Genomic DNA, 15,563 nt, shown 5'->3' with positions numbered 1-15,563 from the left:
AAAGAATTATTAAAATAGATTTAGTGTATACTATCTAATAGGCTAGTATTGATTGGTACAAGGTAATAACTTAGTTAAATATCGAATACGATGCTTATATGAGGTAAGGATAAGGGTTAGGATAGCAACACACGTACCCAGACCAAGGTGCGGAGTGAGATTTTCTAGATGCCGGATCAAGGATTTAGAAATACATAACTTATCACTTTGTATGAAAGATACTAGGAAAGAATTGTTAGAGTTAGAGTTATCAAGTTATGAACCTGTGGAAAACACGTAAACCCTAGTTACTTTGACTAATTGATTAAATCCAACATTCAAAGTTGTTAAGTGTCTCTGTCAATTTTGTTAATTAATTTTACTCATTTAGAAATAGAAACCCCCATTTATTGTTTTTACTTTCCAAGGAAGTCACTGACCAAACAATAGTAATAACAGGTTGAAGTTAAGTCTAGACTATTTTCCTCATGGGAACGATCCCAACCTCACTAGTTGGGTTATTTACTTGACACGACTGCTTTACTTCTTATTTGAGAAGTAAGTTTGAGCGTATCAGACGCCCATTGGCTAGAGAGGTTCAAACTCTAACAAATGACTTTATGAGGCTGGAAATACTTGAGAAAAAAGGATTTTCGGCCTGTGTACAGGCATGATCTTCTTTTCTTGACAAGATTAAGGTAAAATGGTTTGATGATGAGAAACTAAGTTGAATTCGAGATATGGTATTGTGGAGAGAGGCTAAAGAGGCTTTGATTGATGTGGAAGGTGTCTTGAGAATCAAGGTGCGGGTATGTGTACCTCGTGCTGATGATTTGACTCATACTATTCATGTAGAATAGTTTTATGTATTCCATATATTCTGGTGAAACCAAGATGTATCGTGATCCAAGACAACATTATTGTGGAGTAGAATGAAGCATCACATTTTTTATTTTGCTGCCCAATGTCCGAATTGTCAGCAGGTAAAGTATGAAGATCAGAGGCATGGAGGGACACTTCAGAGAATGTCCATTCCTGAATGGAAGTGGGAAAGAATTGTAATGGATTTTGTGGTTGGTCTTCCAAAGACATTGTTAAGTTTGATTCTATTTGTGTAATTGTTGACAAGTTAACTTAGTCTACTCACTTCATTCCGATCAACATGACTTATGATACAAAGAAGTTATCCTAACTCTATATGCATGAGTTTTTCGTTTGCATGGAGTTCCAATGTCCATCATATCATATAGAGGTACGTAATTTAATTCTAACTTATGGATGACCTTGTAAAGGGTACAATATATTCAAAGTAATAAACTAATAATTAAATATTAGAAGTTGAGTCTTAATTTATTATTTCCTCTAAGTCAAAAACGAGTTGTTAGGAAAATAAAATAAAATCATTATTTAATCCTAGTTAATAACAGACTGCATGTTTTTAACATTAGATCAAGTTAAAGACCTAATATAATACAAACACATGATAAATCCTAGTTAATAACAGACTATATGTTTTTAACATTAAATCAAGTTTAAAGATCTAATATAATATAAACACATGATAAATCCTAGTATTTGACTAACACTATCATATTAGAATTATATAAATAAATCAATAAAAAAATATATTATTTAATTAAGATGGAACAAGCTAATGAACTATAAAAATATGGCTAAACTAATTTAAAATACTAATACTCATGGAAACAACTATCATTACATGAAATTTTTTAATAACAACTACAAAAAAAATCACTCTTCCATTTTCACGGAACCATCACCAATTAAGAGATCTATCTTTCCTTAAGGATGTGCGAAGAAATTTGCTACATCCAAGTGTGTGATGTCAACTTGATTTTCAGAGATAAAATTTGCCTCATGATTTTTCTCTTTCTTCTTTAGGGATTCTTAATAAAGCTCAACCAAGTGTGTGGGAGTACGACAATCACGTGCATAATGATCTCTTCCACCATATCGAAAACAACCTACCCTAGTTGCTTCACGTTTCTCATCCTTTCTTTTTTTTCTTTTTATTTGATGAATGATTAACACCAGGAAAAGAATTACGTTCTTGACCATAATCACGACCACAATCGCGTCCACGTCCACGATCACGATGAGGACCATGACCTTTTCCACGCCTAGCATGGTGGGCATAAGCCTCATTCACTTTAGGAAGTGGTTCAGATCCAATAGGCCGATTCTCATGATTTTTCAATAATAAATTATTATTTTACTCAGCCACAAGAAGATGAGAAATTACTTCAGAATACTTTTTGAAACCTTTCTCTCGATATTGTTGCTGCAAGGGCACATTCGAGGCATGGAAAGTGGAGAATGTCTTTTCCATCATTTCAATCTCACTAACCGTTTCTCCACATGATTTCAACTGAGAAGTGATTCTAAACATGGCAGAATTTTACTCCTATATAGACTTAAAGTCTTGTAGCCTTAGATATATCCAATCTAATTGTGCCTTTGGATGTATGACCATCTTCAAGTGGTCAAATCTTTCTTTTAGGTTTTTTCACAACACAAGTGGATCCTTAACTGTCAAATATTCTATTTTTAGAATCTTGTCAAGATGATGACACAAGAATATCATTGCTCATGCACAGTTTTGATTTGATGTCTTATTTTCTTCTTTTATGGTGTCTCCAAGACCCATTGCGTCAAGGTGGATTTCAGCATCCAACACCCATGACAGGTAGTTCCTACCCGAACTTTGAAAGGCAGTGAACTCTAGTTATGTAAGATTGACGATTAAAAGTATAAACAAAAGAATAAATAATAACTTTATTAATTCTTCAAATCGAACCTTCACTTTTGAGAAATTAGAGTCTCGTGCTGATAATGTGTTATGAAACTATAGAATAAGAAGAAGAAACTACAAAGAAGAGAAGAAAAGACTTATTATTTCTCTTGATAAATGAATTTACAATGAACAGGAGCCTTGTATTTATAGGATAAATCAAACTTGGTCCCCAAGTAGGACTCTTAACAATATCCTAAAAGGACTCCACATGATAGACATTCACTATAACACAAATACTTTATAAAAATCCTTAAATTATTACACAGAATTCACCAAATCATAGAGAAAAAATCTTCTTTTTTATATCAACAAAATTTGCCAAAATAACAAAGATAAACTAAAGAAAAAAATACAATAAATGAAAGAAGGATGAAATGCAATATAATGAAACATCAAATCGATATAATAGTTTTCTATCTAATAGATTTTGTCTTTATTAAATTTTATTTCCAATAATTTGAAATAGATAGGAGAGAGAATTATGTTATATTTAAAAATAATGTTTGAATAGGTGGATAATTGATATGTTGAGACAAAATATGATGGACTCTATATCTCTCTCTAGAACATACCCCTCCAGAGAGAATGACCAACGAGCAACACCCTACCAGAGAAAACTTCCCTTTTTAAGTCACACCAGATCCACAGAAATTCATGGCAGAAAATACTCATACGAAATATTTTTTCAAAGAAATTCTTATGGACAAACACTTACGCCTCCTCAATAAGAGGCATAACTACAAAGGATGAAGCACATACAAAAGATAATTTCATTTGATTCACTCCGAAAGATAAACTGAAAATCTACCACCCATGAAAAAATTCTATCATTGTCATATTGATGGGAAGGAAAATCTCTCATCAATACCTCAAGAGCAGATTGAATGAACTATGGAAGTCAACTGAAAACCTCATCCGTATTGATGAAGACTGGAATTTCTATATAGCAAAGTTTTTTCTCGAGAAAAACATGGAGAAAGTGATATATAAAGGCCCTTGGTTCATTTTAGGAAACTTCCTTTTGAATGAGACATTGGAAACCAAACTTTGCACAACAAGAATCAATATTGACCCACTTAGCCATCTGGTTAAGACTACAAAGTTACCAACCAAATTATATATAGAGGCCCTTGGTTCATTAACATTACCATCTCTAATGGTGTAACTGAGTGACTGAATAAGTGAAAACATAAACAACCCAAAAGGAATTGAACATAGGAACAACATGAATCCCCAAACCACTAATGGAACAACAAACGACACGAAACAATATATCAACAAACATGGACCCACTCCATTGAATGAAAACACATCAAAATTTGACAAACACCTGAAGGGCAAAGAGATGTGGGAATGACAAACCCATTCCTAACTCAGTTGATGAGATAGGACCTACCGAAGAGAGTACCCTTAAGGTCTCTTTCCTCTCCTCAAGTGGAATTTCTCTCCTAGCCACGTGAGTGACTCTTGCCAACACTTCCATCGATGCATTTTCTCACGCCACAAAAAGTTATCATCACAATTCTTCACATGAAATGACCACAATTGTCGTATCAATTAACTCCTCCACCAAAATTACTTCTTTTAGTTATATCGGAACGTGTTAATCAATCCAAGTTAGTTATGTCAGAACGTGACAATCGATCCGAGTTAGTTATGTCGGAATGTGGCAACCGATCCCAATCACTTACCACAATCACAATCACAATCACAAGTACATCATCAAAATCATACATTTACATCGTGATTTCATGGAAATCATCATTCAATAATTGCATTTATAACAAGTTTGATCGATATTGCAACATTCATACATATATAAGTATCATAATGAAGTAAGAACAAACAAACATCACATAATCATAGAATCACAACATCACCTACCTCAAACAAGCTTGCAACCCTAAGAAACTTAATTATTCCCTTTACAGATTTGTTTCTCTTGTTCTTGGTCTACAAACAATCAATAATACCGAAATCAATAAACAATCACCAATTATCCAGATTACTAACAATTCTAACAACCCTATATCAACTCATGATCTCAATTCTCCAAATTATGGTTGTTTTCACCACAAATTCAAGATCAACCCCTCCCCCTTTCATTTTTGACCCATTATATTATGTTCTATAGCTCGAAAAATGAATTCGAGAGTCAAAAGCTTATCTTTAGCCTCAAAAATGGTGAAAATGAGTAGAAATTGTCTAGGGTCGTTTCTTAGCTCTAAAAGTTAAAAAGTGCAAAATAAAGTCGTTTAGGGATTTAATTAATGACTTAATTTGAGCCTTCCGACTGCAGCAGCCCTCATCCCACTGTAGCGACGACACCACATTGGCTTAAAGTCCCGCTTTAACAATATTTTTGAAATAGTGAGCTCCCCAATTGAACTTACGATTTTAAGTCTCGTCTCGTCTGCCATATCGGCCACTATTCTGCTACAGCAACATGGACCCTTCTACAACGGCAAAAATCGTGACCAAATGTTCTTAAAGGAATTTCAATCCCCCCTTTCACAACACACCTCTAACCAACGACGCTCATAAAAAACCTTTCACGCTAAGATCAATTCTCAGAGATCTACTCATCTAGATTCAATTTTGTAAAGCCGTACGAATTCCTTAGCGAGTTATCTAATCACTTATGCAATCAAAATCATAATTAAATTATTAGATTGCTAGCGTATTTCCCTATACCTCAAGTACTCTAATTTCGTTCAAATTTGGATAAGGTTGGAAAAAATTCAAATACTATGAAAAGTTTTTTCGATCACAATTTTTTTTTCATTGGCATTTCTATAAAGATGGAATCCAGTCGTTGCAATATGATAGTAATGTATGTGTAGTTAGGTAGTTTTCCTAGAAAAAAATTAAGTGGAGCCCATTTATCGGGTTTATTTAGGGAATTTTTATTAAAATGCACAAACTGGTTTGTTAATTAGGTAGGAGTCCTTCAAGTACTAAAAATTAGGTAGAAGAGACAAATAATATATATTAGGTTAAACGATGTTTTTACAATAGTCCCAAACTTTTCACTTTAATACTTTAGTCCAATAATTGTCGTAGTTGTCAGACAACTTCTTTTGTCGTCCGACAACTATCATAATTGTCGGTACAACGTCTTTAGTCGTTTGACAACTTGAATAGTTGTCCAGACAACAAAGATGCTATTAGTTTAGTCCTTCTATTAATATTAAAAACTAAAAAGAATGTAAAAAAAAAGGGCCCACTTGTCTTGAATTTTTAAGAAAAAATTATATATACTGACAAACTAATAATTCAAATTAAATGCTATAACTACACTTTAATTTAGTTGTGCCCTATAGTAAAATGTTTGTCAGTCGCCTCTCTCCCTCAAACTCTCACTTGCCACTCTCCTTCTCTCACTCGCTCCCTCTCACTGTATACAAGCACAAATGTATAAAATTTGTTTGTGTTCGTATAAAGTGAGAGAAAATTGTATATATATATATATATATATATATGTCCTATACACTTATAATTATACAATACAAATATTCATCTTCCCAATTTTCTTTTGTCTTTCTTTCTTTCTCGTTTTATACATACAAATTATACAATTGATCTTTTGTATGCAACTGCTTTCTTTTGTATATGTATAACGAATTATACAACTAGTTTCTTTGTATATGTATCGCGAATTATACAAATGATTTCTTTGTATATGTATAACGAATTATTCAATTTTATTTTTTTATATGTATAGCAAAATATACATATTTATGTTTGCTATGGAATGTAATTACGTAAAGTATAGCTATAATATATGACAATGAATTTTATGTTTGCAATATATGAAAGTTAGTCTTTAAGATACTTTTAGCTTATTTTTTCGTTTATTTAATTGATAAATAGTTAAAAGTTGTTGTGAAGTAATTTATCTCTACCATTATTAACTTGTTTAAACCCTTTGAATAGAATTGAGATAGGCCTTGAAGAATTTGAGAAAGTAGAGAATGGCGTCTTCTTCCACAACTCTGGGCATTTCCATTAGACTTGGATGTTCCAGCAATGAACATCTCATGTTGGTTCATCCCAGAAGCAGAACTAACATCGCCTTGCTATTTCATTCTTATTCCTCTCGTCTTGTTACTTTCTCTCGCCGTCGAAACAATTCTGCTATCACTTCTTCCAACAAAAAGAAAAAGGTACTACCTTTGTAAAAACCAGTTTTATTTATACATTTATTTTGATATTTAAAGGGGTAGATGTTATTCTTTTAGATTATCTTGTGGGTGGGAAGGAGGGAAAATTGAAGAAGGGCAAGAATGAAAATGCCTTTACTAGGGATTAGAGTATTTGAGCAGAGCAATTCTTTTTTTAAAAAAAATAATAATAAGTACACATGAAGAACTTAGGATAGTTCTTTTTAGAATTAGTTTTTCATAGAGAAGGTATGAAATATTAAGTTAGAATTGAAAAGAAATTGAAGTTTATGAAAGTTTTCTAATCTGGTAGTATGCTAAAAATTCGAGCCTAAATTTTGTTTCCTACTGATTCCCTTCCCATGGTTCCCATTGAGCAATTTTCTTGTGTTTTCTGAAATAGGTTGTTGTTTATGAATTTGTTATTTACTTGATCATTTGAAACTTTAATGTGCTTGTATCTGTAAGTAAGTTATGCTTGGCAAACATAGTTAAGGGATGATTGATGGTGGCACCCCTGGTGGACTAGACACGAGCAATTCTGATTTATATGTTTGTTTTAGGTAGTACCAAGTTAATACCTATTGATGTAGTTGAATAGAGCAAAGAAAAGTGTCGTACATTGCTGTGACTTTTTGTTTTTGTTTAACATCAGAAAGAAATTGCACCTTGTTGGCTCGTATTTCAACAGCAGTTGTTGCTCCAGTCAACTTACTTGTCCAGTGTTACTTTGTAGGTTTTACAGTTGACAAGATGGTTTACAAATTTCTTTGTTTTTGTAATTATGCCAAATAGTTTTGACCTGCTTGATCTACTGCCCTTCTGCTTTTAGTATAAGGGTCAATACCAGGAGACAAATCTTTTCCGTGTAATTGTATAGAGTAGTGATTTTCCAATCCATACATGTAACAGTAACTTTATAACTTTTACAGTTGACGAGTTGGTTTAGATTTTCTGCAGCTATTTTATTCTGGTACATGTGAATATCCATCAAAGTGAAGCCTGACCCATGAACTTCTTCTAGTGCACGTTAATGTCCATCAAGAAACCTTTCTTAGGCTGATGGAATTCCTTCCTGTCTTATCTTTTCTGGGATGTGGATTATAATCTCCTTTTAGTTGGCCTTCTGAATGTACATGATTTTTAATGTGCTTTGTTTTTTTGAGATCTTTCACTTGAATATTCAAACTATTTTCCTCGACTAGAAGTTTTTTAGAAACATATCTTTGTTTTGCTTTATTGGACATACTTGCTCACGAACTTTGATATCATCAATAACCTCTTCTTTACAGCTCAATTATTGTATTTCACAGCTTTTACTATTGTTTACTAAACCCGAGGCTCTGTTTGCTTCCTGTTTAGAGTCCACCTAGGAAAGATACGGAGGAAGTTGGTGATATAGATGAAGATGCTTTTGAGGCACTCTTTCAGCTGCTGGAAGAAGATCTGAAAAATGATGAGCTATCCTTGGACGATGATGATATAACTGAGGAGGACCTTGCGAAGCTTGAACGTGAATTGGAGGAAGCACTGAAGGATGATGAACTACTAGGAGAAATTGACTCAATTGCCAATGAGAACACTGAAAGTAGTATGGCTAAAGATGAAGAAGCAGTAGCAGAAGATGCCAATGGAGATGATGATGATGAAGATGTAGATATGCTAGTGAAATTGAAAAATTGGCAACTTAAGAAACTGGCATATGCCTTGAAAAAGGGACGGCGTAAGTTAAATGTAAGCTGCAGTCTTAATCTAGTCTTCTCAAATTCAGATACCGCAATTATATTACAGCTTCTCACGACTCATAAGTTTTAAGGCCACTTTGGTTGTACTCTGGCTCTTTGCGCATTCCAGCATTAAGCATATGGTACTAAGATCATTTGTGGTATCTATCCATGTGTCTGAAGTTTTCTAATGCTTGGGCAAAATTTACCTCTGCTTATCTCATCTTTCCTATGTATTCCCATTCTTCAGATTCCGTCGTTTTTGTAGCATATAGCTGGACATCTGCTTTTGGCTTGCATTGAATTCTTGACGTTAGTTTGTGAAAACTATATTATTTACACCGGAAGCTTATTATTGATTATTTTTCATTTGGTATTCAGCTTTCTGCTAGATAAACTCATCATAAGTATAGATTGGAAGTTTCAGAACCTGTAGCAGAATTAGAAGAGCAGAAAATGAAACTGCTTCTTCTAACCGCTACTACCTATTTAAAGATAATATGTCTAGTGGTGATAAGTTAGAACTTATATTTACCCTTCCCGTCCAGATAAAGAATCTTGCTGCTGACCTATGCCTTGATAGAGCTGTTGTTCTTGAAATGCTTCGCAATCCTCCACCAAATCTTGTGTTACTGAGTGCTGCCTTACCTGATGAACCTGTTCCCAGAATGTTAGAGGCTGCAAGCAAACCCCTGGAGACTGTTCCCATCGAGATGAGTGATGCTGTGAAGCCAGATGCTAAGGTGGAAACGCCAGTTCATGTGATGCAAAGTAACTGGTCTGCTCAAAAGAGACTAAAGAAAGTTCAATTGGAAACCCTTGAACAAGTTTATAGACGATCGAAGCGGCCCACTGTGAGTCTCTTTACTTCTCTATTTGTGTTTGATGCCCTTTTAGTCTGTTGGTAAATTTTCATATCTGAATACAGAGCTTCTGCATATTATTGCTTAATTCTGCACTTGGACTATGGGTCTTTGGTGTGAGTAAGTAGAAAACATCCAATCTGAAATATCATCTAGTCTGGGATATGAATATAAGTGACTGAGGCTAGCAACATTGTGTGGTGGTTCTTTCCATCTTGGATCTTATGGACCAAGGATAATCTTGGATAAGTGAATCTGCTTTCTTGCTCTCGATATCCAAATCTCAACATATTTGTCCTCTCTGTTTCCCTTTTTATCTATGTTTGTTGTTTTCTTGTTTATCTTTATTCTGCATTTTCCTTATTTCTTCGGGATGAGCATGGATTTGATGAGAATATTAAGTTACCTGTTCAGTTTTTTTTTAAAAAAATAAAATATTACGACAGATATGACCTATTCCGGTTATGTGTTCTACTCTAATATCTTTGTAGTTGGTAGTTGAATAGAAATTGCCAAAAAAAAATCAGGTGAATTAAGTGGTTACTGCAAACTGTATACCAAAAGTCAGGAGATTGAAGATAGTAATAACTTTAGTACTGTGTTGATAAATCTAAAAAATGATGTCCTGGAACGGCAACCCATTGCGATCAGCACCTCTTATTGGTTTATGTATGTGTTCAATCAACATCATACCTTTCCTCCCTTCTATTCACGGTTCAAATGTGTCCTAGTTCCCCTATTATTAGGAACCACCAAGTTAAAGTACTTGGATCACATAATTGAACCCTATTATCAAAATCCCAACTTATTTGGGACTGAGGTGTTGTAGTTGTTGTGCATAATTGAAGTTATGCTTGTATTACTAATTTCAGGCACCAGATGACTAGTTGTTTTTTTTTTCTCCATTTAAAAAATTGGATGTATGGAGGGGATTCAATGACTAGTTTGAAGAGGTTGGATGTCAGGGTTCTTCTCGTTTGCTCTTTAAATTGATGATGTTTCTCTTTTCAATGCACAATTGACTGAATTAGTATGTCGTACCTGTTTCTCTTTTACATCCCGTGGTATCATTAATTGATATAACTGGGGATACTGATGATTTGTTTAGAAAACCCAGTCTGAGTTAGTAGGCACTGCTAAATCATTCTACTATTGCACTTCATGTGCGACTCATGACTCCTCATATTGGTATCTCCGAACTCTACAATTAAATAGATGATATGTGGCTTGCTTGTTGATGTGGTTACATACAATTGCTAAGTGTTGTACCTTTGATGACACAAAGAACATTGTTATCGTTATACTCTTGATGCAGAATGCCATGATTAGCAGCATTGTGCATGTAACAAATCTGCCTCGGAGAAGAGTTCTAAAATGGTTTGAAGAAAGACGGTCTGAAGAAGGGGTTCCTGCTCATCGACTTCCATACCAACCATCCTCTATATCTGAATAGTACTTTCCTTGTAAATACCAGCTAAAAGAAGTAGTTTCTACATGTGGAACTGGGATACCAGAATTATTTGATACGGTCACAGCTTCCTTTGGCTATTCGTCTTACTGAAGCTATAACAATAGCAATATCCTCTGTAAGGAAAAGACGGTGATCAACAAAAAGAAATGAACATCTTTACAGCTTTTGTCTGTTCCTATCTTCTTTAGCTCCATTGAGTCTAACTATGTATACATTTTTTCTTACATTCCAGCATACTTCGTTAATAAAAGGGATATTGTAATAATATAATTAAACATGGTGACCTAAGTATTTTGAATTTCAATGTAATAGGCAGTAAAAATAAAGCTAAAAATATAAAATAAAATTGTAATAGCCAGTAATATAGATAGACGATAGTAATGTATTTCATGTATTAATCTTCTATTTCATAATAACTGTATCCTAATTTAATTATTTAGTTTATAAAATGAAAAGAATTTTATTATATATTTCTTTTTCTAATTTAGTATTAATAACTATATAAAATTTATAATTAAATTTAAATATTTATAACATTATAAAAAAGAATGATAAAATAATAAATAAAATATACATGTTCTGATTTCTATCTAGTAATATATATAAAATATTTTCTCTTATTATATAAGAGGGAGTGTGCACAAATTGCAAGTGCCTCCCCGTCAACATGTCCGCTTGGCATAGGGATCATTTGGGTATTTTGTAATTATTTTGCGAGAAATCTATTGTACTTTGTGCTATTGATCATTTACTTCTCTCTTTTTTCTTTCATCATTGCTTAATGAATTGGAGGATTTGAAGTAATTCACATTTATGTTAGCAGTAAGTCGAAAAATTAATATCCACACATATTTAAGAGGATAAATATCAAGTTGTAATTATACTCATTAAAAATAAATGACTTATAGCATATTATTATCATCTTACAGTACATCAATAAATAATATATTAATTAAAAATATTTAAAAATAAACTATTTATAGCATATTATTATCAAATTATAGCATATTAACTAACAATATATTAATAAAAAATTTATATTATTATTTAAGTACTAATTATTATGTTTAAATAATCAGTTTCATTTATTCACTTACCTTTTATCAACAAAACCTTTTAAATTATTACTGATTAATCAATTACCTTTTAAAGTTTTTAATATAAATAATAAATTATTAAATATTAATCAATGACCTTTTAAAGTTTTTAATATAAATAATAAATTATTAAATATTAATCATTTACCTTTTAATATATTTAATATCAATAATAAATTTGTCACGACCCAAATCCGGGCCGCGACTGGCACCCACACTTACGCTCCTATGTGAGCGAACCAACCAATCTAAACCTTAACATTTCAAGGTAATATCAACATAAAGTAATGCGGAAGACTTAAACTCATTAATAAAATCAATAACTATTATTATTCAACATCTATTATTCCCCAAAATCTGGAAGTCATCATCACAAGAACATCTACTTTAAACTACTAATTCTAAGAGTTTCTAAGAAGCTAAAAATACATAAGAAGCTAGTCCATGCCGGGAGTTCAAGGCATCAAGACATGAAGGAGAAGATCCAGTCCAAGCTAGAAGCGTTAGCTCACCCTGAAGATCCGGTGTGACGAAGACTGGCTAGAATTACCGTTGAGTTGAGGACGACGGCACGTTTGTTGCACTCCACAAATAACAAGAAGAAAAACATAAAAGTAGGGGTCAGTACAAAACACGGGTACTGAGTAGATATCATCGGCCAACTCAAAATAGAAAACAGTATATACCAAGTAATATCATAAACTCAACTATGATACTCAACATGTAGCAACAACAAGCACTATATCATTAACAATTACCGTCAAGTTCACTCATGAGGACTCAAGCCCCAATACCATACTCATTTGGGAATCATGTTCATTAGATTGAGTATATTAACATCTTTCAAGATTCATTATCTTTATTTCTCTTGTGTCGGTACGTGACACTCCGCTCCCTCATATTCATTATTCCTCTTGTGTCGGTTCGTGACACCTCGATCCCCTAATTCTACGTGTCGGTTCGTGACACCCGATCCCCTAATTCTACGTGTCGATTCGTGACACCCGATCCCCTAATTCTACGTGTCGGTTCGTGACACCCGATCCCCTAAATCTACGTGTCGGTTCGTGACACCCGATCTCCTAATTCTACGTGTCGGTTCGTGACACCCGATCTCCTAATTCTACGTGTCGGTTCGTGACACCCGATCCCCTAATTCTACGTGTCGGTTCGTGACACCCGATCCACTAATATCATTCTGTAAATCATCAAGCCTTCTCTATACCAAGGCATCCTCAATCCCATTACTTTAATTCATCAAGCCTTCTTCTATACCAAGGCATCATCAATCCCATTACTTTAATTCATCAAGCCTTCTTCTATACCAAGGCATCATCATTAATAATGTATATTAAAGTTTCTTTTCAAGATTTGGGATTCAATATTTTCATCATGCTTATCTTATCACAATCACATAGTCATATTCATGCAAGCATACAATTAAGCATATAGCAGGGTTTACAATATTATCAATACATATCATTCTCTATTAAGAGTTTACTACGAATATCGTAAGAGAAACCATAACCTACCTCCACCGAAGAATTGAATCAAGCAAGAATTTTCCCAAAAGCTTTGTTTCTCCCTTCTCGTTCGATTCTCTCTCTCTCTCCTGTTCTTTCTATTTTCTTTATTCAAACCCTCTTTCTTTTACCCTAATTAGTATATAATTAAGAATAAAAGATGGCAATAATACCCCACTAATTAACTTAGGGTTACCTCTTTTAACCCCTCAAGAATTTTAGTTATTAATATAAACCCACGAAATCTATAATTAAGGAAAGAATAGTCCAAAAACGTCCCTTAAAACTTCACCAGAAATCCGACTCTGCCTGGGATTTGCGCAACCTGTGACGGGCCGTCGTGCCTGCGACGGTCCGTCCTGCATGTCGTCGCAAAGTTCAGAGAATGGATTTTCACTGAAGTCTCCGTGACGGTCCGTCACGCCTGTGACGGTCCGTCCTGCCATTCCGTCACGAAGTTCAGAGAGTCGATTTTCAGTACCCAATTTCAGATTTTCTAAGTGTTTTGAAACGAGACCCTGCGACGGTCCGTCGTGCCCATGACGTTCCATCGTGGGGTCCGTCGCTTCTGCCAGTTTTTCCAGAATTGAAGTCTGTTGCTCAAAACGACTAAACGGGTCGTTACATTAGATACCAATTTACCCATCGTTCGTCCCCGAACGATCAAAAGAAGGAAAACAAGGGCTAAAAGGAGTACCTGAATCTGTAATCAGATGTGGGTATTTTTCTCGCATATTCGCCTCCTTCTCCCAAGTGGCTTCTTCAACCGGTCGATTCTTCCATTGCACCTTGATGGATGCAATCTCTCTTGACCTCAACTTGCGAACTTCTCTATCTAAAATAGCAACAGGCTTCTCCTCATAAGACAAGTTCTCATCAAGCAAAACTGAATCCCAACGGATAATGTAGTTTCCATCCCCGTGGCATCTTTTCAACATCGACACATGGAATACCGGATGTACTACGGACAGCCCTGGGGGCAAGGCTAACTCATAAGCCACCTCCCCTACTCGCTTGAGTACTTCAAATTGTCCAATGTACCTTGGACTTAGTTTACCCCTTTTTCCAAACCGCATCACCTCTTTCATGGGCGAAACTTTCAACAAGACTTGTTCACCTTCCATGAACTCTAAGTCTCTAACCTTTCGATCTGCATATTCTTTTTGTCTACTTTGCGCCGCTAGAAGCTTTTCTTGAATAGACTTCACTTTTTCCATCGAATCCCTCAAAAGGTCAGTACCCCAAGGACTAACCTCAAATGCATCAAACCAACCAATGGGAGACCTACATCTCCTACCATACAATGCTTCGAATGGAGCCATATCAATACTTGAGTGATAGCTATTATTGTATGAAAACTCCGCTAAGGGTAGGAAGCTATCCCAATGACCACCAAACTCTATCACACACGCACGAAACATATCCTCCAACACTTGAATCGTCCTTTCAGACTTACCATCGGTCTGAGGATGGAACGCAGTACTAAGGTCCAACCTAGTACCCAATTCTGCATGCAATGTTTTCCAAAACATAGAAGTAAACTGCGTACCTCTATCTGATATGATGGATAGTGGAGCCCCATGCAATCGCACCACTTCCGAGATGTAAAGTTGGGCTAACTTTTCTGCATTGTAAGTCACCTTGACCGGAATGAAATGAGCAGATTTAGTTAACCTATCAACAATCACCCAAATGGAGTCATACTTACCCATTGTCTTCGGAAGACCAACCACAAAGTTCATTGCAATTCTTTCCCACTTCCATTCCGGAATGGGCATTCTCTGAAGTGTTCCTCCGGGCCTTTGGTGTTCATACTTTACTTGTTGACAGTTTGGACATTTGGCAATAAAATCCACAATGTCACGCTTCATTCTACTCCACCAAAAGTGTTGTTTTAGGTCACGATACATCTTGGTTGCACCCGGATG

At 34.7% G+C, this 15,563-nt stretch overlaps 1 protein-coding gene across 1 annotated transcript; it reads left to right on the top strand.

Moving 5' to 3' along the window:
• Window positions 1-6,654: 6,654 nt before the first annotated feature.
• Window positions 6,655-11,483, top strand: LOC101262135 (protein OVEREXPRESSOR OF CATIONIC PEROXIDASE 3). The gene is made up of 4 exons (XM_004244984.5): window positions 6,655-6,960; window positions 8,320-8,691; window positions 9,230-9,535; window positions 10,860-11,483. The coding sequence occupies exons 1-4, from the start codon at window positions 6,769-6,771 to the stop codon at window positions 10,995-10,997; spliced, it is 1,008 nt and encodes a 335-aa protein (XP_004245032.1). The 5' UTR covers window positions 6,655-6,768; the 3' UTR covers window positions 10,998-11,483.
• The last annotated feature ends 4,080 nt before the right edge of the window (window positions 11,484-15,563 follow it).

This window comes from Solanum lycopersicum, chromosome 8, assembly GCF_036512215.1.
Source record: "Solanum lycopersicum chromosome 8, SLM_r2.1".
Lineage (NCBI taxonomy): Eukaryota > Viridiplantae > Streptophyta > Magnoliopsida > Solanales > Solanaceae > Solanum > Solanum lycopersicum.
Note: the sequence above shows the minus strand (reverse complement) of the source record. Positions and strands in the feature narration are given on the sequence as shown.

What these genes read in the sequence shown, in the direction of transcription:
- LOC101262135 (XM_004244984.5), top strand. Translation starts at nt 6,769, where the DNA reads ATGGCGTCTTCTTCCACAACTCTGGGCATTTCCATTAGACTTGGATGT. An exon ending in CTTCCAACAAAAAGAAAAAG is followed by an intron (nt 6,961 to 8,319) that starts GTACTACCTTTG and finishes CTTCCTGTTTAG; the next exon opens with AGTCCACCTAGGAAAGATAC. An exon ending in AGGGACGGCGTAAGTTAAAT is followed by an intron (nt 8,692 to 9,229) that starts GTAAGCTGCAGT and finishes CTTCCCGTCCAG; the next exon opens with ATAAAGAATCTTGCTGCTGA.